The following is a 26705-nucleotide window of genomic DNA, read 5'->3' on the forward strand; positions in this document are numbered from 1 at the left end:
TGTCTCGTTCTCAAGCCAAAAGGAGAAGAAAGGTTTAGCTTCTCGCTAGATTTGCAACGCTGTCTGAAATACTTCAATTAATAATCGTTTTATGAATAAAAAGTTAAAAAAATTTATTTTGCCTAAAGAAATATCCGCTGTTGAAGTTATGAAATACGACGAAAGTATGAAATACGACCAGCACTCTGTACCGGCACGACCTGCACATCTGAGGGATCAAGCTCGTTTTCTGATTAGTGTTAGATCCTATTGTCAGTTGAAAAAGCAAAGAGGAAATGAGTTAAAACTTTTTAGTTTTTTGTAACGTTTATAAATACCTTGTACTGAATAGATGTACCTTCACAAGAAAGCGATGCAAGGCCTTCTTCATCGAGAACCTCGAAACCATGATATGCTTGCTTACTGCAGCTCGGCTGATCACTTCGATTTCGTAACTTATATTGAGGTCAAGGCACTCTTTTAAGTCTGAAGAAGGACCTTCTGCTAGACAGCCTTTAATTCCGGAATATCAGCATGATGACAATTTCCAACGTTCGCATAAATCGGATCTGCCTTTTTCGTAACGAGTGTCACGTTGTGTAGACTCTACAGCATAGAAACGAAAAACTATTTCATAGTTTTTCATTATTTGAGCTTTTAAAACCGATACTCACATTTCTATTGCGCCAGCTAATTTACCAGGACCATAATTGTTTGTTGAGAAATTAGCCAGTCCAGTTACCTGAGTGTAGGGCAGGTGAGGTCTCCTCCAGGGACCAAGGACATCAGCTCTTTCTATTGTGAGAGTGAAGAGTTATTCCTGTATCCAATTCAAGGGTAATGAAATTTTTGCTGGACTTTTTCCATACCTATCCATACCACAAAAGATCAAAATAAGGGTCGCAGTGATCCAAATCTCACAAAAAAAAAAATATATCTGTCAGGGGAACCGTGGGCCTTTTTTTTGTAAAAAATTTATTACAAAAAATAGCAAATATATGAGATTTGACAGCGATAGCATAGTCCTGCCAGGGACCAGCCGCACTGACTTGTTCACCGTTATGATATCAATAATTATTGTTAACAGACTTTCTTATGTACTTTCTTCTCAGTGGTCGATTTCACTAATACAAGTTTTATTTTTGGTTGCAAATAATCAACACGCTGTTGGTAACAACAAATTTCCTCCTACCCCGAACTTTTATTCAAGTTGTAAGCCTAGGGGCTAGACACCTTTATTTTTATGAAAATATTTCGATAATATTACATGATATTGGTTGATATATATTTTGATATTTATCGTTTATCTGTCAATTGACAACCTCAAACAATAACGTAACGCTTGATGTAACGACAATGAGCTATGATAAAGATAGAAGGGTGCCCGAAAATGGAACGGTAAATATTTTTTAATATTGAATGATGAAAATATTTCGCAATATATCAATAGTGTCCCTAGAGTGACCTAGAACTTTCTACTGCTGTCATTCGCGTTAACGGTGTTGATAGATATTTCAAAGGCTGTCCGCACCTACGCGAAGTCTCATATGTATCTAGTGAACCTGTATATTAGAGAAATGATAAGGCACTCACCGTTAAGGAAACTGTCAACATCAAAACGGGCGAGCTGTATAATTTTGCATCGCCGTTATCCGTTTTCATGTTGACAGTTGCCTTAACGGTGAGTGTCTTTGCGTCTCTCTGGTATATAGGCTCCTTAATATGTATCTCATATTGCACTGTTCGCACTTACGCGAAGTCTTATATGTAATTATCAAAATGTGCGTGATGAGCAAAATTATTTTCTTCCTTCTCTTCCCTATGCAAAACCGAAACAAATTCGGTTTATTCGCGTTGAAAGAGATTTTGGAGGCTGCTCGGACCTACGTGAACTCTCATATGTAACTGTCAAAATGTGCGTGATGACAAAAGCAAAAATATTTCCTTCTATCTTTTTCGCACGCAAAAACCAAACAAATATCAGCAACACCGTAAACGCGAATTTATTTTTCATTACCGAATTTATCACAGAAATCCTAAAAAATGTTCGTCTTATTCGAAACGTTACACTCATGCGCCACCATGTGAGCTTATTGCCTACTAACTAGTTTTCGTAAAACGGTTTTTGTTTTTGCTAATGGGTGTGCACGCTTGCTTAAATCAACACAAGCGGCATTACTGATGGTTTTTGTCTTTGATAATGAAAAGGCACACATGCTTATATAGCGACACTGGCGGCATTATTGCCTACTAAGCGAAAGTTCAAAATTATCGTTATTTTTTTGGTCGATAAAATCGTCATCGACTGGCACGTCTGTTTGTCTGTGGAATTTTTTTTCATTACCGCTAGAATTATCGCGTTGAAAAGTAAGCTATTGCTATTGGTTAAAAAGTGTTGAATCAGTGACAAAAATTTATTTGTTTTCCAATGTCCAAAAAAAGAATGAATACCATAATGAAAAATTTTTTGGAGAAAGGCTTGCGGGAACCCTGCGCCAGTGATTCGAAAGGTGAGAATCATTTTATATAACCTACTATAAAAAAATGTAATTCCGTAACTCGATCAGTTTCTGAGGTAATCATTAAAATCGATTTTTGGCGCGTTTTGTTCTGAAAGAAACAGACAATAACTTATGCGACTTTAAAATTGATGAATAGATAGCACGTAGAGACTTTGTACTCACGGTCCTTTTGGAGGATTTGCGCAAATTGAAGATCTGATTGCTATCTTCCCACGAATCCATTTACTAAGGACGACAGACGTTAGAAGATGACTTGGGAACAATCAGTCGATGCAGGCACTAGGAATTTTGCTGCCCCCTCTTCTGTCTGTATCACTCCACGTTTTGACGAATAGCTTGACGCAACATTAATACCCGCGCAACGTTCTTCTCGTCCAACACCTTCCTACACTTATCGTCGAAACACTCATTCCGTCGGTTTCGTCCCACATGGCCCAGGACGCTCTTCGCTACGCTGTTAATGACTGTGTTCATGGCACTCTAACAGTCCTCGAGAGGGGTTTCAACCAACTCGGCGATGCTTCAAGCGAATGCGCGTAGTTTTCAGCGACCTAGTAGATGGTATGGCCATCCAAAAACATACGTACCATAGAATCTCTCCAGCGCACCTCTGGTAGCGATACGATATCGAACTCGCGGCTATTCAATCTGTCGGCAAGTACTCGAGTGCTTTCAGTGAAATTGAGTAATCGACAGTTCCATGTTCCGAGTTCAAATCGATAGTCCGTTTTCGTTACCTGGGTCTATGCCGATTATTCGGTTCGAATTATTTTGTTTCTCGTTTGTTGCTAAATTGTTTTTCCTGGTGCAGGCTCACAAGGCCAGCAACCAATCCCGCTGTCTCAAAGGAGGACCAACGTGCTACCGCTGTTCTAAGTCTCGAATACGAAGTATCAAAAATTTTCCTCTTTTGGTCATTCCAGATCTTTCGGAGGGCGGAGAGCTCTTTTTTGACTAAGTCTTCCACTCAATAAACACTTAGACGTTTTTGGTTCCAAACCCGCATAATACGAAAACTCGCGAAAAAAATTGAATTAACGCGGTATCGCGTAAAAAAACGCGTTAATTTAAAAATCCGCGTAAAAGAAAAGTCGCGGTAATTAAAAAACCGCGTTTATTCAAAATTTCGCGTTAACAAAACCTTCTAAAAATCCGCGTAAAAAAACTGACTGTATTGCATGCTATAAAAGTCTCAATGTATTACGAAACTAATCGGATGACTCCGAATTTTCAGTACACATGCAGCGATGCATTTTAATTAATTATTTGAACTTATCGAATAGCTGTTAAACGCTACGTTCAACAATGCAAAGATGTCTGGGAAAAAGAGCTACCGTGGTTTGAGAAGCGAGGAGAATTGGCATACTGTAAGGTTTGTGAATCTTCCTTGATATTTGTAAACGGAGGAATAAAGGATTTGCGAACACATCAAAGACAAGAAACTCACAAAATGGCTGCATCAGCAATTTTAAACCGAAGCAATGACTTGAAGAAAATGCTACCATCAGAACAAGCAACAGTAGATGCGTGCATTCGATTATGCTTGTACGAAGTGCACAAAAATTTTTCTTTCAGAGCTATGGACGAGATCATACCGACGTTAAAAGCATCTTTTCCCGATTCGAAAATCAATTTCAATTCAGTAAGAATCAATTCAGTAAGAATGTGCCGCACGAAAGCGGCGAGAGTTATCATTGCAGTGACTGGAGAAACGCAGAAAAACAGACTGATCCAGATCATGCAGTAAACTTACTTCAGTATAATCGTGGATGAATCCACCGATTTTACATCGGAAAAAGTTCTGTGACGAGAATGTTGGTCACATTCGTGACGCGTTTTTTGATCTGATTGAACTCGATGCGAGTAACGCTTCTTCCATAAAAACAGCAATTGTTGAAAGACTCGATCAGTTTAACATCCCTTATAAAAATTTTATGCTCGGAATAGGGAGCGACAACGCTGCTTTCATAGTCGGACAGAGACATTCAGTAACGAGTCTACTGCGGGAAGATTGTCCGCATCTCGTCAGTGTGCCTCTGTATATGCCACTCTCTTATGCGCGTCTTACGCTAGCACCCGATCATCTGGAACAAATGCTAAAGGATATTTACAGCTATCTATCTTCTAGCCCGGTTAGATTGCAGCAATTTGATAAGATTCAATGCATGCTAGATTTCAATCCAATCCGCGTGCCACGGATGCATGATGTTCGATTTTTGTCTAGAGGACAGGTTGTCAAGCACTTCACTATACGCTCAATCTTCTTCACTGGTTAATTCTATTATTTACAGGTTGTTAAAGCTGTTTTGTCTAGATATGAACCAATGCAGATATGCTTTGGATTTGCGTCAAACGTTGATAATTGATCGATCGCATCGAAAATTCATAAAACGCTCGCTGATCTCGCTATCGAAATCTACCTGTTTTTTTTTTTTTTTCTTTTTTTTTTAAAGGGGGGGAATGTTTGTGTTTGTAATGATTTATTTATGTACTAATATCTATTCAGAATTAGTATTGTGTGTTCTGCCACAAATGGTGACATTTCAACACTATTATATATATTTGTCCCCTTTTTATATTATTGCATGTTATTAGCCTTCGCAGTTAAGTCAATGTAATTGTAGGAAAATTATTAAACCTACTTGTCAAGGAGAAAAAAAGGGAATAAAACAAAACTTAAAATAAACTTAAAACTATCTTACTGACTATTAAGTGAGCTAATCGTTGCAATTGAGGATTGCAACGATTTTTGTCGGAATTTGTTGATAATTTGGCTTGACATATTTTCTAATGTTTCTACATTAGTGAGCCTATACAGCTCGTTCGTGCTAAACCAGGGAGGACGCTTCAAAATCATTTTCAAAAGTTTATTCTGAATCCATAGAAGTGTCTTCTTCCTGGTTGTACAACAACTTGTCCAGATGGGAACTGCATATAACATTGCTGGCCTAAAAATTTGTTTGTAAATTAACAGTTTATTCTTGAGACAAAGTCTAGGATTCCTGTTGATAAGAGGATATAAACATTTGATATACTTATTGCACTTTGACTGGATATTTCCAATGTGCTCCTTGAAAGTAAGATTCTTATCATAAATAAGCCCTAAGTATTTAACTTGATCAGACCAATTTAAGACCACACCGTTCATCTTAATATCGTGGTTATGGGTGGGTTTGAGAAATGAAACTCTTGGCTTATGAGGAAAAATAATTAACTGTGTTTTAGAAGCATTAGGGGAAATCTTCCATTTTTGTAAGTATGAAGAAAATATATCTAAACTTTTTTGAAGCCGACTGCATACAACACGAAGGCTTTTTCCTTTTGCGGAAATGCTTGTATCGTCACAAAACAGAGATTTCTCACAACCTGGTGGTAAAACAGGAAGATCAGAAGTAAAAATGTTATATTAGATTGGGCCCAAGATACTCCCCTGAGGCACACCAGCTCTAACAGGCAATCTATCAGATTTACCATTTTGATAGTTAACCTGAAGAGTGCGGTCAGTTAAATAACTTTGTATCATTTTTGTAAGGTAAAGCGGAAAACTGAAATTTGACATTTTAGCTATTAAACCTTTATGCCAAACACCGTCGAATGCCTTTTCTATATCTAGTAGAGCTGCTCCAGTCGAATAGCCGTCAGATTTATTAGTTCGAATCATATTTGTTACTCTAAGTAACTGATGAGTAGTGGAATGCCCATGGCGAAAACCAAACTGCTCATTTGCAAAAATTGAGTTCTCATTAATATGTGTTATCATTCTATTGAGAATTATTCTTTCAAAAAGTTTGCTAATAGAGGAAAGTAAACTAATTGGTCGATAACTTGATGCCTCAGCTGGATTCTTCTCGGGTTTTAAAATTGGAGTGACCTTGGCATTTTTCCATTTCGTAGGAAAATGTGCTAGTGCAAAGCATCTGTTAAAAATTTTTATCAAGAAATTTAAAGAGTTTTCGGGAAGTCTTTTAATAAGGATATAGAAAATCCCATCATCTCCTGGTGCTTTCATGTTTTTGAATTTTTTGAGAATAGTTCGCACCTCATTCAAGTTTGTTTCCAATACCTCTTCAGAAAGAAATTCTTGGGTGGTGATCTGATCATACTTTTGGTTTACTTCATTTTCAATAGGACTTACTACGTTCAAATTGGAGTTATGAACGCTCTCAAACTACTGAGCAAGTTTTTGAGACTTTTGTTCCTTCGTTAGAAAAATGCAATCACCATCTTTAAGGACTGGAATGGGCTTCGAAGGTTTCTTAAGAACCTTCGAAAGCTTCCAGAAAGGTTTTGAATAAGGTTCTAGTTGTTCAACTTCTCTCATGAAATTCTCATTTCGCAAAAGAGTGAATCTATGTTTAATTTCCTTTTGCAATTCTTGAAAAATAATTTTCAAAGCAGGATCACGAGATCTTTGGTATTAACGTCTCCGTATGTTCTTCAAACGTATAAGAAGTTGAAGTTCACTGTCAATAATTGGTGCATTAAATTTCACTCGAGCCTTAGGAACTGATAAATTCCGGGCATTGAGTATTAAGCTGCTAAAATTATCTAATGCTCTGTCAATGTCAGCACTGTTTTGTAAAATAATATCATCATTCAAATTTTCTTCGATCGTAGAACGATATCTATCCCAATTAGTCTTGTGATAATTTAACACAGATCTAGTGGGATTTAAAATAGTTTCATGGGAAATAGAAAATGTTATGGGAAGATGATCAGAATCAAAGTCATCATGAGTTAATAAATCACTGCATGAATGACTTTGATTTGTTAGTACCAAATCAATTGTAGATGGATTCCTAATAGAAGAATAACATGTAGGACCATTTGGAAACAAAACTGAATAAAATCCAGCCGAGCAATCATTAAACAATATTTTTCCATTGGAATTGCTTTGAGCATTATTCCAAGATCGATGTTTCGCATTAAAATCACCGATGATTAAAAATTTAGATTTATTTCTTGTGAGTTTTTGCAAATCTCCCTTGAAATAATTTTTTCGCTCACCAGTGCATTGAAAAGGCAAATACACTGCGGCTATAAATAAAGTGCCAATACTTGTTTCAATTTCAATTCCCAAACTCTCGATAACTTTGGTTTCAAGATGGGGTGAAACACGATGTTTTATTCGACGGTGGATAACTATTGCAACTCCACCACCGGCAACATCAATTCTATCAAACCTATGAACCATGTAATTTGGGTTCTTTTTTAGTTTAATATTTGGCTTTAAAAGCGTTTCAGTCACAACTGCAATATGCACATCGTGGACTGTTAAAAAATTGAAAAATTCATCCTCTTTCGCTTTTAAAGAGCGAGCATTCCAATTTAGAAAATTTACAGCATTATTTTAAATCATTGCTGAATTTCAATTTCATAACAATATTAGTTGTAAATTTTATACCTTCTCGTACATCGAGTTACAGTTCAACAAAACAGACATTAGCTGCAGCATGGATTGTTGTAGGTATTCAATCTTTTCTGGAGTTGGACTACCTAAATCAATACTGGCTGACTTTTCAGCACCAAACACGAATGGTTTGTTACTGTTTGAATTTGAAATATTACCTGTAAGGACACTGGCATATGAACAGCCTGGTGTTGCCTAAACAGGATTTTTTGTCTGAAATTTGTTATCTGAATTTAAATTATTACCTACAGACACACCTGCTAGTGAAAGTGCTGGTGATGCCTGAACAGTATTGAAAGTCTTTTGTATACCCACATTGACAACAGGTTGCTTAGAATTCCTACGTTGTCTGGAAGCAATTATTTTTGACCTTACAGGACAATTAAAGAAATTAGATTTGTGATTTCCCCCACAATTTACACATTTGAAACTATTGGTGGTCTCGTTCACGGGGCAGATATCTTTCGTGTGACCAGTGTCACCACAAATCATACATTTTGCCGCCATATGGCAGTTTCGAGTTCCATGACCATAGGCTTGACAATTCCGACATTGAGTAAGTTTATGGATTTCTCCATGTCTCTTGAAATTCTCCCACTTTATTCGTACGTTAAATAAAACACGTGCTTTTTCCAAACATTTCAAATTATTTACTTTGGTACGATCAAATTGTACTAAGTAATTTTCCTGGTGTATTCCAGTTTGATTAATTTTGGCATTTGCCTTTCGTTTCATCAAAATTGGGAGCAAAACCAAGTGATTCTGACAAACATTCTTTAATTTCCTCAATAGTTTGGTCATTTGAAAGACCTTTTAAAACAGCCTTAAACGGTCTCTCGTTTTTGGCATCAAAAGAATAAAATTTATACATCTTTTCAGTCAAATACTGTAAAAGATGTTTATGGCCATCAAAAGATTCGGCCAAAATACGAATTTCGCCTTGGCGGCCAATCTGAAAATTAACTTTCACATCCGACAGAAACGATGAAAGCTCTGATCGAAATGCTTTAAAATTGGCTACAAATATCACAATAGGTGGAACTTTAACCTTTTTCATAACGGCTTTATGCTCAGTATGAGAAGTTTGAATTTCTTGATCCCCAACGGAAGAAAGAATATCATACCTGTTAGTCGAAATTTCAGTGTCATTTGGAGGAGATGCCTCACGTTTCCTTGAAGCCGCATCAAAGCGAGCTTTTTTATTTTTTCCAGGCATAACTGGAAAACTTCACTACACTTTCACTTCACTATAGAATTTAAGTAGAAATATCTCAAATCAAATTTACTCACTGAAATCTACTTGTTATTTTTAGATTTCATTTTGCCGTTCGTTGATAATAAGAACAAACTTTTTCAATCAGAAAAACCGGAAATTATTTCACTCCATGCAACTTTATCAAGAAAACTTAGACAGTTACTTAGCTACTTTAAAAAAGATTAAGTCGCGCGATCTACAAACTTGACTGATATTAAATTTCATCCCCATAATTTCAAGCCGGTTCATGATGTATACCTAGGAGTAAAGGTAGCTACCAAACTAGATGCCAGTAAAATTGTAAAAATACAGTTAAGATAGCAATTGCTAGCTATACGAAATACGCGCTCTGCATTTTACTTAGAGTTAGCCTTGCAAATATTTAAACGGTTCCGATTGGAGAATGAATGTTGTATTCGAATGTTGGAACCCATTAACATTGTTGAAGGGAGAAGTTTAAGCGTTGGCCCCGTTTTACCACATTTCCCAACTGTAATACCAGATAGCATGTGGCAGGATGTTGATAACGAATTAAATGAAATTAGTCACTTGAATTTCAAATGCTTAGGACTAACGTAAATAAATAACGCTGAGGATTTTTGGATTAAAATAACAAATTTCCTCGATATGAATGATGAACTGAAGTATCCGTTAATGGCACGACTTGTGAGAGCAATACTATTTTTACCACATTCATCGGCGGCAGCTGAAAGGATATTTTCCGCCCAAAATTTGAACAAAACCGAAATCCGAAACCGTTCGAAAAATGCTTCCCTAGTGGGAATTCTCCGAACAAAGGATTGGTTAAAAACATTCGGAATCCAAATACAGCGCGAATTCCGACGGAAATGCGACTTAAATTTGATAGTCACATGAATTCTACTGCTGTTGAAGACAACGAATGTAAAACTGAAGATTACCATGATGTCCTAGAACTTCTCGAATAAATAGGTAAGTATTCTAAATAAATTATAATAGGGGTCTTAACATCGTATACAAATACCCAGCCGTAAAAATGTTTGAAAACTTTTCAACAAAAACATTTCCTTTTTAGATTCAGTATCATTACCGGCTCTTTCAGTTTCCTAGCTGGTTTTAAAGGAGGAGAATAGTGTTGTAACTCGCTACAATCTGATCAATCTGATTGTAAAAAAAAGGTTTGTTAACCCATCGGAGGTCTGAATTAAGAACAATAACCGTTCACCCTATTTGTAGATCAACATCGCAGATGAGAAGACCATCCTTGAATCAACCTTTTTATTTTGGAATTGGGAAAAAGACCCCCGCGATTTATCAGAAATCGTACGCGCGTATTTCAAAATAATAAATAGATGGAAAATGTTCATAACATTTATCGTGGATATATTTTTGGCAACCTTATTAATCTCGTATTCTTTCTAAACAAATTTTCATATCCCAGATATGATCACAGATTCTTCTCTGGTCAGATAAGTAATGTCGCTGGCGTCGTTGGTTTTTTATAGGTTATGTATAGAGTTGATCTGCTGGGGAACGTAAATTCAAACGTCGTTACACTGAACGGAATCGTGGAGCCTTTATTAGATGATTTATTACCCAGAAGTATTAGACGAATGAAATTTAGAAAATCATTCGAAATACTCGACGCACTGATAATTTACGTCAAATGATATGATTCGCTATGCACACTGGTAAAAAATATTATCAATGAATGATTTCGCATTTATATTTTTCTAGTGATATTTGTCCATAGTTAACAGTGTGAATTTAAGCGCATATGTGAAATAGAATCATCCAGGGAAGCCCCATTAGCCCATTCACGGCGGGTGTTTAGTTTGACGATTATACTTAAAAATTTGCACAATGAAACTATTTAGTATGATTAGAGAACAGATTAATCTTTAATATGCAATGATGAGTAATAAGAGTTTGAAGTTCATTTTTGGAGGCAAAAATTGATTTCTCTCCGCCGGGAATTGGTTGAGGAAATCGTACACAAACATGAACTGTTTTACAATTCAGTTTCACACCGTTTCGCTTTCGATATGCGCGTCTATAATCTTTCCCATAGTTAATAACAATCATGCTATTTTTAACTGTCAAGTGTATAATTTTCTTCTGTAAAGAATACTTTTCCTAATGTGTTTGAACTGCGCAAGCAAAAGATAATTATCAGTTCTAAAATGAGGTACATTCATTATTCGGGACTCGTTGTTATAGCTGCTGATATTTGTTTGGTTTTTTTTTTGCATAAGAGAGTAAAGGAAAGAAATATTTTTACTTATGTTAACACGAATATCCTGACAATCTATATGAAAGTTTACGTGAGTGCGAGCAGCTTTAAAAATCTTTTTGAGCTTCGTAGTCGTGAATGGGGCTTAAGTCAAGTAATGAAAATACATTTATGTGCGAGCAATTTGGTTCAGTCTAGGCTGGTTTTTCTTTTGGCAGTTTTTGCCTATAACAAAGCTCAAAATAGAGGTGGGTCTACAAGATCATGATTCTCAAAGCAATTTTCAAGTCGAATCGCGCAAATCGACTCTAGTGCTTGGGATCTTTTGCGCAACATGATTTACCTCGAACACAATGGGCACACTAGCGACATTACTTATCTAGGGACTAAATAATCTTATGCCTCAACGCAATGCACAATTTCGTCAATTCGACTCAATACGTTGACAGGAAACAACCCGTTCAGCTGGTCTCGAGTTACGATGCTGGCCTAACAAGCCAGTCGTCGTAGGTTCGAGTCTCGGCTCGGGAGAGACTGTTAAGTCCCGAATACACACACGGCGTAATGACGCCTTCTCCATACAAACGAGAAGGCGTAATAGGGTGTTTTAGGGCATGTATATTATTTTTTCTTTTGATAAGAAATGTCAAAAGAAATACATATTCTACTGACTTTTCTTAATTTAAACAGCAAAACTATTGAAAAAATCGGTTTCAAATTTTAAAAACTGTAAGTGGTTTTAAAACATACCCTACCGTTAAGAAATTATGACACGGGGAGGCCAGGTCTTTTTTCAAATATCCTTATTAAACAAAACAAATCTGTAAACACGGTCCCCGTTGAAAGTTTACAAAACTTTCAGTGACACATTAAATCGAGTGCGGTTAATCAACCGACTATTGGGTTTCCACTTATTCACACGCGCTCCAATGTTTTCAATATCAAGACACATCTGGCAACCCTGTCATGACACGTAAACCAGGGTTATATTTTCCCCAAGCCAGCAGCAGAAATGTCACTTCGCTTACTATCAGGGTTATATTCCACAAAAGTCAGCAACAGCAATGTCACTCTGTGCACTACTTGCCAGTTAGTGAAAATTTAAAACAAATATAATTTTTCAATTTTAAAATCAAAGAAAACTCGTAGAGATCTAAGACAAATTACGTAATGCCTACTGAAAGGTCGGTTATCGATTAGTATAAGAAAAAGCAGGTATTTTTAAAAATTAAAACCCCCTATTTGTCACTCATTTTTGGATAAAATTCCTGGCAGAATTGAAAGTGATGACCTTTTTTTTTTTTGCTCACGCCGGGTGTAGGTAGGTGAAGGTCAGACACGGCCCATCTCGCAGTAATGACCTTTTTGCGAGACGACGTGGATGAAATCTGGCGCATTTACAAATATCTGGCAGATTCTGAGGTTTACCTGTTTGTCTTGCGCGCAAACAGAAATCTGGCAAAATCCAGATTTATCTGGCACAATGGCAACGCTGCCCGCAATTGTCCTGTACACTTAAAAGTTGGCTGAGAAGTCTGTGTGTAATGAACAGAAGGTCGAGTTCCGAATCGGAATGTAGCACCAAGGTTTTGTTTTGCTTAGCTTCATGTCGACCAGTTTTAACACAGTATCTGATGCGTTCGATTTTAATATGACTAGTACAGCTTTTGAAAATAGAATTCGAGTTAGGTAGCCTTTTTGTGACAAATTATTGACATAGTTTAAGCATAGACTAACAGACGTAACACTGGAACCTAGCTCCATCGCCACAAAAAACGTTCATTTCAAATTTTCAATCGAATAACAGTCAACGCGCGAGAACGTCGTCTGGGGCGCTGTCATGCAATCTCATACATATTTTGTAGTTCCCCATTTGACACATGCAGTAACGCTGGCGCTGATGTCGAAATACATGACGCAGCGCGAACAAGACAGCAGATGGTGCTAGTGTTATTAAAGTAAAGTACTGGAATCATCCAAACGATGATTTTACTGAAAATTTGTTCGACGTGTTATGTCTGTTAGTCTGTGGTTTAAGTATTGAGTTATTTATTTAGACACAAAGTGTCAGATGAATTTTAATAAATTATAACAATTATAACAATTACGCAAACTACCGCACCTTCTACATAATTCATTGAAATGCTGTGTGTGAAGGCCATTTTGATAACACCGTCAACGTCAACTTTTGATGGCAACTGTCATTGCTGTTATTGTGTGCGTGCAGAAATCGTGTTATCCTTTCTGCTGCGGATTTTATGGTGCTGTGATTTAAGAATACTTACAATTTTGCATGGTAAATACGGCGTGATTAAGTACAAAATTCGGTAAATTCATAATCGTGCCGCGCTGTAGTAAAGTGTGAAACGCGTTTTTCTGTTCCGTGCTTTTTGATTCGTTTATTAGTTTCCCCGGGAGTTCAGCGGAGGCGCAGTGCAAATGGCAAGTGCGTGTTTTGCTCTTTTGTGACATTTCTATTGTTTTGCTACACGTTCGGTTATTGACCGTGGCGTTTTCACATCCGTCTAATTTCTCGCTCCCGGGTTAGGGGGTTGTTGGTAACCGTTCCGATCGGGTGCGATTGTTGTGGGTTCTGACCTTTGGCGAACAAGAAGTTGTTCTATGCTAGCAGTGTGTTGGTCATTGAAGCCTGCAAAATACCGCTAGATACCGTGGCTAGATCAGCGTATCTGGAGAGAAGAGCAGCTCCCTATGTAAATTGATTGAAGAACAGAATACTGTGTGCGGAAGTGCGGCCTGAAAACAATCAGCAAACATGTTCAGTGGTAAGTTGCGCACAAAATATATGTTTTCTTCATATGTTTGCTTGTTTTTTAGAGTTCAAGAGTGGTAGATGAAGATTATATGGACATTTTGTGAATCACAAAACTCAATGGATAAATTGTTTTGAGATTACAAATTGATGAATAGACATTCCTTTTACGTCTTTTTACCTGACATCAGATCTTCGTCATTCTGTTTGCTGACCAGTGTCTGATTATGAATGTATTGACTCAAACATACCTGCTGTGTGTACAATATATAGAAAACAGTGATAAGAGTCAATTTTAATATCTATCAAGCTTAATACCCGTGGATGACATGGGTGGAAATGTGTTTTTTCCTTGACATATTTTGAGCTTTATGTAGTAACTGTCCCTTAAAAAATCGGCAGCTTAAGTTAATTTGCATATTAGCTAAATTTTTGAATTAACCTTGAAAACGATAATTACGTTGTTTATATGTTACGGATTTATACCTCAAACGAAGCTTGGTTGTTATTCAGCTGTGATGCAAATGGGAAAATAACAATGATTAACTGATAGTTTTAGTTTGATACTATATTATATTCCTGAAAACAATTCGATGAATGCTAAACGAATTTGTGTACTTGGGTATTGTAAATATTAAAAAAAACCCTCACAATACCTACTTATATCAGCCATTTTGAGTTTTATGTACTTTCAATATTCGAAGGAGTCGAATAGTCAATCTTGTAAATTTTGCCAGGCTTCTCAATTGGCAACACTAAAATCATTAGCTATTCAGGTTAGTTTAAGGCTCCTATTGAGTATTGCGTGACTCGGATACCGAAATGCTGATGGCTTCTCCACGCGAGCTCTTCAGTTCGGTTTTTTATGAAGCCCCTAACTGGATTACAATCCATGGTACTGACACAGCAGCTCTGCTGTTTATCTCTCTGTCACAAACAGTTGCTTTTATAAGAGTTGATGACTGAATTTATGAAATGGTTGGGAGGTATTTTCAATTCGAGAAACATTCATTTGATGAAAGTTGAAACTGTTAATTTGTTGTCTAAGCGAAAACACACAACCGGAAGAAAGATTATAAAATTTTAAAGGTAAATAAACGTCTTACTACTAAGTATCTTTCAAATATCACTTTCCAGGGTACTCGGGTAGCTTGTCAGATTTTATTGCTTTAAAAAAAACATGGCTAACCTCAACTTAGCCACCTAAAACTCATGGAATGTTCTCAACTAGTGGAAATAAACCTGAATTTTTATAGCAGTAAAGGGGGTCGAAGGGAAATTTTCGAATTTTTTCCTCCAGAAGCCCTCAAAAATTTACAATATGAGACGCTTCTTACCATTTCAATTCTAGGCCAATTTTCGATCTTGGCCCATTAAAAGATTAGAAAATATGTCTATTTTTTTCAATTCGAGACTAGCAGGAGCCTGAAACCACGTCTGGTTCTTGTAAATCCGGATCTTCGGGACCATGTTCCGGTAAGACACATTAATACAATTGTTCAGGAGTTGATTTTAATTCATTTTGAATCCATCTGCTGAGTTATCCGAAAGGGCCATTTCGGAGCAGATTCTCAATCTTGAACATGGTCCCCGAGATTTGGATTTACGATAACCATATGGGAAACAATGGCTTATTAGGTTCCGTATATCAAAAATAAACAAATTTTGAAATGTTTGGTCAAGATCCAAATCGGCAAACAATTTGAAAAGTTAGAAGTATTTTATTTTGTTGGGTACCCGGGTATCCTGCCGAACACCTACGGTTGTTAAAACTACCGAATACATAACAGTTGAAGTTCCACTGAACTGACATGAGGTCAGAAATTTGGGAGCAAGCTATGTAAATCATTAACTTAACATTCACGTTTTGACGCAAAAAAGTTAAAATTTCACGCATTTAAAAAAAATGATTCAAACAAAAAAAGTAGATCTGATATATAATGAAAACTATATCTTGGCACTAAATTGTTTAAAGTTCACAGTAACTTTGAAATAAAAAGATGGTCCAATTCGTTGCGAACAATAAGAAAATAGCAATGAATTTCCAAAAATTTACTTTCCTTTTTTAAAGTAGCAGTAGAAGCGAAAGCAAAGTTCAATGTGAAGCAATGCAGCCTCTACGTGTGTTTTAGTAGTTTCGTAAATTAAAACTAACTTGACATTAGTGTTTTAGTGGAAATCATTTGAAAATTCTATTCGTGATAGTTCAACCTAATCCAAATTTCAATCAAAAGAATCTGAACCTAGGACTGTGAAGTGACCACGAGAACCCGACCGACGCACGTGAGGTAAATATGCGATCATGCATAGGAATGCGGTAAAGGGCAAAAGCACAGCCACATCAACAACCAGATTCGCATACAACTTTGCGGTGCGTGATTGACCGCGACGGGACTTCGTAGTATATTTTTGTTCGATGTTCGGATACGTTCTGGATCCGTTGCTAGGCTCCGGACTATTGCTATTGCGAAAAATCAGTTCGATATATTTGGGATGGCACTGATAAGAGCACATGCCATTGTATTCGCTCAATTTTTGACAAATGACGTGTTATCTTCATTGGCATGTACAACTCAGAGGGAATTTTGCATGCTATTTGCGAGCTCAAGGTTCACACTGAATGATAAGCAAATTACACTCTTAATTTTAAAAGCATCTATTAGTTGCTACCGTAACTTTTCCTAACACACATTTTAGCATTGATAGCATTGAGGGGACGATGATCTGCGTTGACAGCGCCAATCGCGCTAGTGGTGACCAGTTGTGGTACTACAAAAGTAACTGGTTGTTGTCACTGCTGATTTTCGAATGTACGTTCTCAGACTGAAAACCCAGCTCGCTGTTCGCTTTGCGATGTTTTTATATTCCTTTCCTACTGGATTGAATGGCATTTTCGTTTTTCTTTTTTCAGCGGCCGATTCGTTCGGATATCTGTTCAAGAAGAATGATCCGATCCATTCGCTTAACAACTTTGCTACGTCTTCGCAGATTGTCGAAAGGTAAGTTGAAATTTGTATGCATTGCTAGAAGTAGTGAAATGGTCGACTTTTCGTATTATTATTTTTATTTTTTTTATAATAAATTACGACTTTGGTAAAATTAACCATGAAAATCATCGACGATTAACTTATAAATATATAATGAAGAATCGCGACGGTTAACTTTTAAATACATAAAAATAAGAAACGAAACAACCGAAGCACATGCTTTCTTTAAAAAGAATATTAGGCTATTTTCGCTTTTCTTAAGGTTACTTCCACTGCAAATACATAACAGACATGGACAAGCGTAAACAACATGCGACAGCGAACAGGCGTTAATTTTAAACTTTAGTTTCTTTCAATAGTTTTCCAACATTTCTCATCAATGTAAATAAAGTTTAGTTACCAGAAAGTTGCTTAACCCTCTAGCTCTTATGTAAAATTTTCCAAGGAACACGATGAAATTATCAAGTTTAAAATAAAAATGGCTGCATTTGCCGAAAAATGTAAATTTAGTTTTAAAATACAAAAATAATCTCTCTGGCAACACTTCCGGTCAAAAATAATATTTTTTCTGGATTCCTTGGTTTATTTCCTTCAAAATTCATCTATCACTATCTTTCGGGTGTCTTACGTCTCTAAATTGTAAAAACAAATAATTACGAAGTTTACAACTTTTTTTCGTAAAAATGTTATATCTCGAGATTGGCTCATATTACCTCGGGATGATAGTTGTTTCTTATGTGAAATTTTCCGAGGAACACGATGAAATTATCAAATTTAAAATCTAAATGGCTGCATTTGCCGAAAAATGTAAAGTTAGTTTTCAAATACAAAAATAATTTGTCTGGCAACACTTCCGGTCAAAACTTATATTTTTTCTGGATTCCTTGGTTTATTTTCTTCAAAAATCATCTCTCAGTATTTTTCGGACATGTTACGTTTATGAATTGTAAGAAAAAGAAAAAAGAGAATTTGAACAAAAAATGCGTGACTTTGCAATAAACAGGGGGGTCCCACAGAGCGGGGGGTATTCCAATCGACACCAAATTTGGGATTTTTCCAAAGTGACAGTAGATGAATAATTCTCCCAACTTTGAGCAAATTCTGTGATGGTCATGTCCAAGTTTGTGCTTTTTCGTGGTCACTTCGTATGGAATGACCCTTAGTGATTTTTTCGAAGTCAATCTGAAAAATAAACTTGAGCACTAAAGGGGTTAAATCCAGAGAACACTGTCATATGTGTGATTCACTCACTGAGTTCAAATTATGGAAGGGACACCGAGCATCATGAAAATAGCTTTCTTAGAACTATAGTCACTGCGTATTGTTACTCTGCTCAATATTAACTCTGATTGTTATTTTTGTTTACTTTTGGCTTATTTCACTTTTTCAGATTTTCACTGTAGTCCATTTTCAATTTTTGTTTTCTATTTTTTTTATTTTCTGTTTTGTTAGCTGTAGGGTTTCCGTTCTATTTTTTATGTTCTTCGATTAACCCATTCCCCGCGGCCATATGGCATCACCTGTCATATAAACTTTGATAACAGTTTAACAACTATGCTTGCAATTTCTAACGATGAATATTTTAAGCAGTTAGGAAAAAGATGAATCTTCAACATGCAATAAAGTTTGTGCCAGTTATGCATGCGGTTGCTGAGTAATAAGAGTTTGAATGTCAATTTTCGATGTAAAAACTAATTTCTCTTCGCGGGGATAGGGTTAATTAAGTGCGCATTAAAATTTTTAGTGCTATATTTTCTCTCCATTCGTTTTATCTTTCTGTGCCATTATTTTTTCATTGTTTATTCTTGTGTGGACAATCTTCGTCTTTTGTTTTGTCATTTTGTCTTAATTTTTGTTAAACTGGAAGTTTTATTTTTTCTGTTCGGTTCGGTTTTTTCTGGATTTATCTTTTTTGCTAACCTGTTCTGTTTGACTTAAAATTCTCCTTCCGTTTTTTCGCTTCATTCTCCACTTGTAACCTATTGATGCGCAAAAAAGTTCTCAATTGTTTTAAAGAAAATCTACTTCATTGTGAAAAAGCAGGCAATCGCTTGGAAAAGGCTCGGTGATTAACTCCTAATATCGAGGCAAGCTGTTTCTCTGTTTGGCATGGATCTTTATCAAGCAATTCCTCCAATGCTGCGTCTTCGAAGGATTTTGGCATTCCTTCATGCAAACAGTCGTCATCATCGAAATTATCGTCTTTAAAGTAACGATAGAGCAGCATTTCCGTAATTTTTTCTGCTCTCAATGCGCTTCTGCGTCGTTTTCTTTAAAAAAAGACAAAATTATTAGGCACAAAACCAGACATTTTCACCCAAACCTAAAAAATTTATACGTCACATTAAAATCACTAACGTGCCAAAGTGGATTGTTTAGCATAAGGTTCAGTTTGGTTCATCGCTTTTCAGATATTTTAAAATCGACCAGCACTTACTGCTGGCGCCGTTTATTGATAAACAGCGAGAACAGAATTTGAAAATTTTAAATTCAATTTAGTTTTTGAAATTAAGCAATAAGTTTCAGTTTTTTCGTTTTACTTCTCTGTTTTTTCTGGTTTGCATGTTTAATTTCACTGTAATTTGTATTTTTTTTATTTCTGTTCATATATGTACAGTTATCACGTACATCACATATTTTTTCTTCCAATTTCATTATTGTCTGCTTTTCCAATCTGGATATTGTTTCTTTTATTTTGTTTTATTCTCGTTATTTTCTGATTTTACAGCTGGAGGTTTTCAGTTTTTCTTGCGTTAGTTTTTTAGTTACTCTCAGTTCTTTACCTTCTCGTATTCGCTGTTTTTCTATTTTCTATTATTTTGTTTGTTTTCTTTATTCTCTATTAGTTCTATGCTATTTCTATTTCTTTTGAATTCTTTTTTTTTGTAAAAATATGCTGTTTTTTGTAATGTTTTTCGTTTCACTGTACGTCATATTTTGTTATTCATTATTATGTTTTCTAGAAAGTTCTTTGCTCTGGTGTTCAATATTTACTTTTATTTGCTTTTTCATTTCCTATCACTTGTTTTGTATTTTTTCAGCTGTATGTTTTCTCCGCCTCCTGTTTGCTCTATTTTCAAAACAAGTTGGCTTTAATTTAGTTTTTAAAATTTAGTGTCCATTGTTCATGCTGTTCTATAGAAATAAGTTATCAAAAACGTATTTTTTGTTCTGTTCTCTTTATTTGCTTTTCTCTTTTTTTTCTTTTTTTAACGAAATTCAGTGTTTTTGTTATCTTTTTTTTTCTCTTTTGCATTCTAAATCGAAGACGACCAGCAAAAGTGTAAATCCTTCCTGATAATTGTATTATTAAAAAGTGCAACAAAAATTTACTTCTTCTTCTGCCTCGGCTTCTATGTACGATTTTTTAATGTATTTTTACGCAAAAACAAATTCCTCCGAGTTTGAACACATTTCACCTTACGGGGCAACAGTGGCGCCATTTTGATTTTTTGAGAAATCGGAAATTTTCAATGTTTTGTCGACGTCATTTTGTTTTGAAAATCAAAATTTTAAAAGTTTGTCCACATATTATCATTTTTTTACCCATTTTTATAAAAAAAAACATCTTAAATCGGACAAAAACTGAGCTCAAAATTCTTCCCCTTTTTACGGGGAGGGGTCACAGTTAACTTTGTCGAAGGCACGATGATTTTGTCTCATAGCTGAAGCAAGATTTTTATGTCCTGGCCAAAAATGCGACCCCACTGTTGCCCCTTAAGGTGAAATGTGTTCAAACTCAGAGAAATTTGTTTTTGCGATAAAATACATAAAATACAAAAATCATAGTTAGAAGCCAAGGCGAAACAATTTTTGCACTTTGTTATTGACGTTTGCATTAAAAAATGGACAAAAATTGCCGATTTTCATGGGTTTACCTTCACACGCGCTGAGAAAGCTCCCCATGCAGCATCAATCATAGTAACCCATGAGTCTGCAGAAAAAATATGACAGCTCTATGAATCGAATTCTAAGCGTGATGGCGAAAACAGTGGAACAGTGAAGGCCTTCAAAAAACGGTACTCTGCCGCGTTGAAAACGATCTGACATCTACAACATTTTGGCACTATTGGACAACAATCACCAAACAGTGAAAAAGTATCTGGCGGACATGGACGTACATGTCAGGAAGCGGCATCCCTGTCCACTGGTCTCGGAGCTGCAGGCAATGTCGCAGCGGCTGAAAAAGATGGTCAAGTCGATTTTGATAGTGCAGCGCACCGTGGTGTGATGGACGACGAGACATATCCCACCCTGGATAGCAACGACTGGCAGGGCATTTCGTATTTTACTTTCCCCACGACGAAAATGGGCTTTGAGGTGAAGTTTATTCCATACACCAAGCTCCTTTAAAACATGCCGCCGTGATTGCAATCAGTGAGAAGGGGATCTCAATGAAGAGTGCGTCGTTTGCTCCGGACTGGCCGTAAACGCGGAAATTTATTGTATGAAGTCTTCCTCAGTGCTTATGTGGACCGAGGAAGACTGTACGTCACAGTCGAAATATATATTTGCGGACTGAATTTCAATATTTATTTCCAAAAAATTTAGTAGAGTATAACGGAAACCGATAACTATTTCTTTGATTGATCTCAATCACTCTGCTAAGACGCTCGTTATAGATTTTCTAGATAGTATGAAGTGCCTGACGGAAGGGCGAAGACTTGTGTTCTAGCCGGATCTTGCGTCGGCCCATTACTCGAAGCGATTATTGGAGGAGATAAAGCGGCTGAACATTGATGTGGCACTCAAGACGGCGAATCCGCCCAACGTCCCCCTGCTGCGTCCAATCGAGAATCTATGGGAAAACCTGAAACGTGAGATCTACTGCAACAATTTTGTTGCGAAAACTGAGAAAGAATTGATAAATAAAACAAAGAAAGAACGCCAAAACGCCGTGGCGAAAGTTCCGGTTAACTTCGGAAAGGCCGCTCGCGAGGGCGAGTGAACTAATATTATTACCTGGGAAATTTATCAAACTCAATTATTCGTCTTAAGTTTATTTTAATAACCACCCGAAAAAAGTCCATTTTTAAAGCAAACATAATCACATTTCATTCATTGTATATTCATATTTTCTGTTTATGAAATTAAACATCTTTCTTGTTTTGTTTAACTCATCGTATTTTTGAATTTTTTTCTTGCTTTTTTCCTTGTTATTTTTGTCACACTAAAGTCGCATTTCACGCGGTTTTTATGCGGAATTCGAAATTTACACGATTTGCTTTAATTGTATTAAGGAGTGGTCCTACTCTGGAAGGTCGAAAAATAATGAGTTTTTGTGATATTTTTTTCGGATCTTCAGAGAAGGCTAAGTTTCGGGGTATTTTGGCTGATTGATTAAGATATATTTCAAGATGTATTTTGCATGTCGTGGACTATATTTAGGTTAATATCTACTGAAACGATTTGGCTGAAATTTTTTTAGCATGTAAAAATCGATTTTCTAACTAATTACATAAATGACAATATATAGATAAATTTGTGATCAATAGATCTTTGTACGAATTTTCACACCAGCAACAAAATCTTTTGATTCGTAATTTCGAGAAAATCGCCTAAAAACGTGTAAAATAAAATCACGCAAAAAAACGCGTTAACACAAAATTAACTGTACGCAGTTACTTGAAGTTAAGTCGATTTTGCATGGAAGACAATTATTTCTCATTTCGTGGGAAATTTTACAAACAAACAAAAGGAGCACCGATGGGGAATCATATTTAACCTTTCCTATGTGAACTTTTTATGGCACATTTGGAAAATAAACTAAAAGAAAAAGACTCCTTACTAGATCGTTGGTGGAGGTACGTGGATGATACTTTTTGCATTTTGAAACAGGGTGACTTAGAAAGTTTTATAGAAATTTGAATGGTATTCATGAAAACATCCGGTTTACTTTGGAAATTGATCAAAACAACAGACTTTCTTTTTTGGATGTAGTCGTTGTTAAAAACTCCAACCACTTTGAATTTGAAAGCCCACGCATACAAAACGGGTATTACCCAGCACTTCGAACCACTCCTGGGTTTTACTGAAGACGCTATTGACAAATTGCATAAGGCAGGTGGTAATAAAGTTGCATGTCCACATTGTAAGGTTTACATTGGCCAAACCAAAAGGAATTCAGACATCCGGTTTAAAGAACATACTTCAGAACTGATAAAGGTTAAAAAAGACTCGAAAAAACTCACCATTTCAGATCCAAAATAGCCGAACCTATTAGTCTAGTTCGATCCGTAATATCCCCTTAGAAATTAGATGTCGCCGAAAGTTTAGAAATTTTCAAACAAAACCCAGTTACTCTCCACGAAAAAAAAGTTTTTTTTTGGTCGCTATTTTCTCGTTCTAATTTCCTCATCTAAGCACTGATGAAGGCGCTAAGTCAACGTTGAAATGCGTATTTGCAAGTGATAAGTAAAAACCTAAATTAATTCACCTAGCGGTCAGACCCAGCCTTTCTCATTCAAAGTTATTATTTGTAAAAATAGATTTACATGAACGCTTCAATCCAATAAATGTATATTCACTTTTAAGGTTCTAAAAAATTAATGTTGTAATCTATACATATAAAAATGCAGTCCGGTCTGTCTGTCTGTCTGATCCATATAGGCTTGAAAACTACCGAACCGATTGACGTGAAAATTTGAATGTAGAGGTTTTTGGTGCCGATAAAGGTTCCTATGATTGTTTGAGACCCCTCCCTCTTCTGGAAAGGAGGGGTCCAATACAAACGAAACATACATTTCTGCCCAACTCAAGAACAAACCAAGCAAGTGAAACCTAATTTGGCATGTGGATGTTTTAAGGGGTAACAAATATGTCCATAACAGTTGGACGTCCCTCCCTTTTCTGGAAGGGAGAGGTTCCATACAAATGAAACACAAATTTCTGCACATCTCGAGAACTTATCAACTAAATGGAACCAAATTTGGCAGGTAAATGTTTTTAGTGGTAAAAAATATGTCCATAATATGTTGACACCCATCCTTCTTTTGGAAGGGAGGGGTGGCATACAAATGAAACACAGATTTCTGCATATCTCGAGAACTAACCAGCTGAATGGAACCAAATTTGGCAGGTGAATATTTTTAGAGGTAACAAATATGTACATGACGGTTCAACACCATTCCCTTTTCTATAAGGGAGGGGTCCCATACAAATGAAACACAAATTTCGCACAGCTCAAGAACCAATCAAGAAAATACAACCAAATTTGGTATGAGAATGTTTTTGGAGGTAACAAATATGTTCATAATGGTTCGACGCCCCTCTTTCTTCTGGAAGCACATGTTTCTGCACAAATTTCTGAACATCTCGCGAACTAATCAACTAAATAGAACCATATTTGGTAGTTGAATATTTTTAGTGGTAACAAATATTTTCTATGATCGACCTCAGCCAACATTTTGGATTGTAAGAAGGCAACATCCGGTTCCTGGAAAACAGCCAAAAATGGCCAATTCCACCCAATATAACAATATCCGGACCTAGAATGATACACAGAAGCTCGAATCGACCACAGATACAATTTTGAATTCTAAGATGGCGACTTCTGATTTCTGGAAAACAGCCAAAAAGGGCCGATTTCCGCCTAACATGAGTATCTCCGGAACTAGAATGATACACAGCAGCTGAAATCGACCGCAGACCCCATTTTGAGTTCCAGGTTGGCGACTTCCGGTTGCTGGGAAACAGCCGAAAATGAACGAATAACACCCAATATGAGTGTTTCTTCAACCTGCCGCTCAGAGGCCAAAAATTATCTTAAATACCATTTTGAAATCCAAGACGGCGACTTCCGGTTTGTGAAAAACAGCCTAAAATAACCAATCAGGCACCATTTTGAATTGCTTAATGGCAACTTCTAGGAAACAGTCGAAAATGACCGAATAATACTCAATATGGATATTTCCTTAATCGAGATGATGCATAGAAACCAAACATTGACCCTGGACACCATTTTTAATTTAGAGATGACCACTTTTAGTTTCTGGAAAACAACCAAAATAACTAAATACCTCCCAAAATGGGTATTTCCGGTGTCAGATTGATGCCAGAAAATCTGCTGAAAATGACCGAATACCACCAAATATGAATATATTCAGAATTAAAGCGAGGTACAAAAGCCAAAAGTCGAGGATGTTGTTGTTTCGATAAAACCAATCATTTCAAACGATTTGTTATTTGACTTTGATCATATCCTATGGCCGATTCGTCATGCATTTGCAGACTTTAAACACATCGCAAGGAATCAATGAATTTGGAACGTTCAAATAGTACAAAACCACATTTAAATTATGTTGAGACCACATATATCGATCAAAGCAGGTATAGTTTTAAATAGCCTTTGAATTTCTTTTCTTTCCATAACTTTTGAGCCACATATCAAATTGTTATGAGGTTTGTTATTTGTAATCTTTCATGTTTCATGTAATCTTTGAAATAATAGACTTTCGTTGTTTTATTAACAATTTAATACATAACGGTGGCTTAAGTTCAATTATAATCAAATGAAATGGGAACGTATAGGGCAGCCAAACTTTGAAACCACGTGTTCAATCATTATCAGTTAACCCTTAACTAGCCCGCTCATCTGATATCAATATTGATCAAGTCGGTTGTGTAGTTTCTGAGATAATGAAGTTTCGTGATTTTCACATTTCGGTACTTTACAGACGAAGTTACAGTCCGATTACAGTAAAATTCAATAGGGTGTTACGAGGCAGCTAGACTTATTAGTTGACACTAATTTTGTGGAAATCAGGTCAGCCATCTCTGAGAAAAGTGAGTGAGTTCAAGTAGTCTTCGGAATATGTTCCTTTTCATAGCTGGATTTCACATTTTTAAACATAACAGGAAAAGTAATAGTCTGATTGCAAAACAAATCAATAGAGTCTCATGGGGCAACTAGACCTTCCATTTCACACTGATTTTATGAAAATCGGTTCAGCCATCTCTGAGAAACATGAGTGAGATAAAGTAGTCTTCAAAACACGTTTCTCGTTATAACTTTTGAACCACAAGTTCAATCTTTATGAAATTCAAATGTTAAAGGTATTTCAGGTAGCCCGTTCATTTGAAATCAATTTTGTTCAAATCGGTTGTGTAGTTTTCGAGATAATGATGTTTCATGATTTTTACATTTTGAACCATAACCTCTAAACTAAAAATCCGATTTCAATGAAATTTAATAGGGTCTTATGGGACAACAAGATCTTTCATTTGCGATTTATTTCATGAAAATCGGTCCAGCCATCTCTGAGAAAAGTGAGTGAGTGAAAATCTGCACATACACACACTCATACACACACACATACACACACACATACATACAGAAAATGCTCAGCTCGTCGAGCTGAGTCGAGTGATATATGCCATTCGGCCCTTTGGAGCACTTTTATACTTTCGGTTTTGCAAGTGATTGCTATACCTTTCTAGGAGAAAGGCAAAAATGATAGAATTAAAAAGTTAAGTGAAATAAAAGTATAATGTAAAAGTGTGTAGATTCTGTCAACAGCTCGAAGAAAAATTAGTGTATCTTAAAAAATACCTTTTTTTCTCTGTGTG

General features: G+C 36.2%; 1 protein-coding gene across 1 annotated transcript in view; it reads left to right on the forward strand.

Annotated features, from left to right (window-relative positions):
* Positions 1–13598: 13598 nt before the first annotated feature.
* LOC129726150 (serine/threonine-protein phosphatase 4 regulatory subunit 1-like) overlaps positions 13599–26705 on the forward strand; it is a 345895-nt gene continuing 332788 nt past the window's right edge. Inside the window, exons 1-2 of the mRNA XM_055682839.1 lie at positions 13599–14164; positions 17063–17150. Of these exons, the coding sequence (XP_055538814.1) occupies positions 14155–14164; positions 17063–17150 (98 nt within the window). The 5' untranslated portion in view covers positions 13599–14154. The remainder of the gene's footprint in view (positions 14165–17062; positions 17151–26705) is intronic.

Source organism: Wyeomyia smithii, chromosome 2, assembly GCF_029784165.1.
Source record: "Wyeomyia smithii strain HCP4-BCI-WySm-NY-G18 chromosome 2, ASM2978416v1, whole genome shotgun sequence".
NCBI classification, from domain to species: Eukaryota; Metazoa; Arthropoda; class Insecta; order Diptera; family Culicidae; genus Wyeomyia; species Wyeomyia smithii.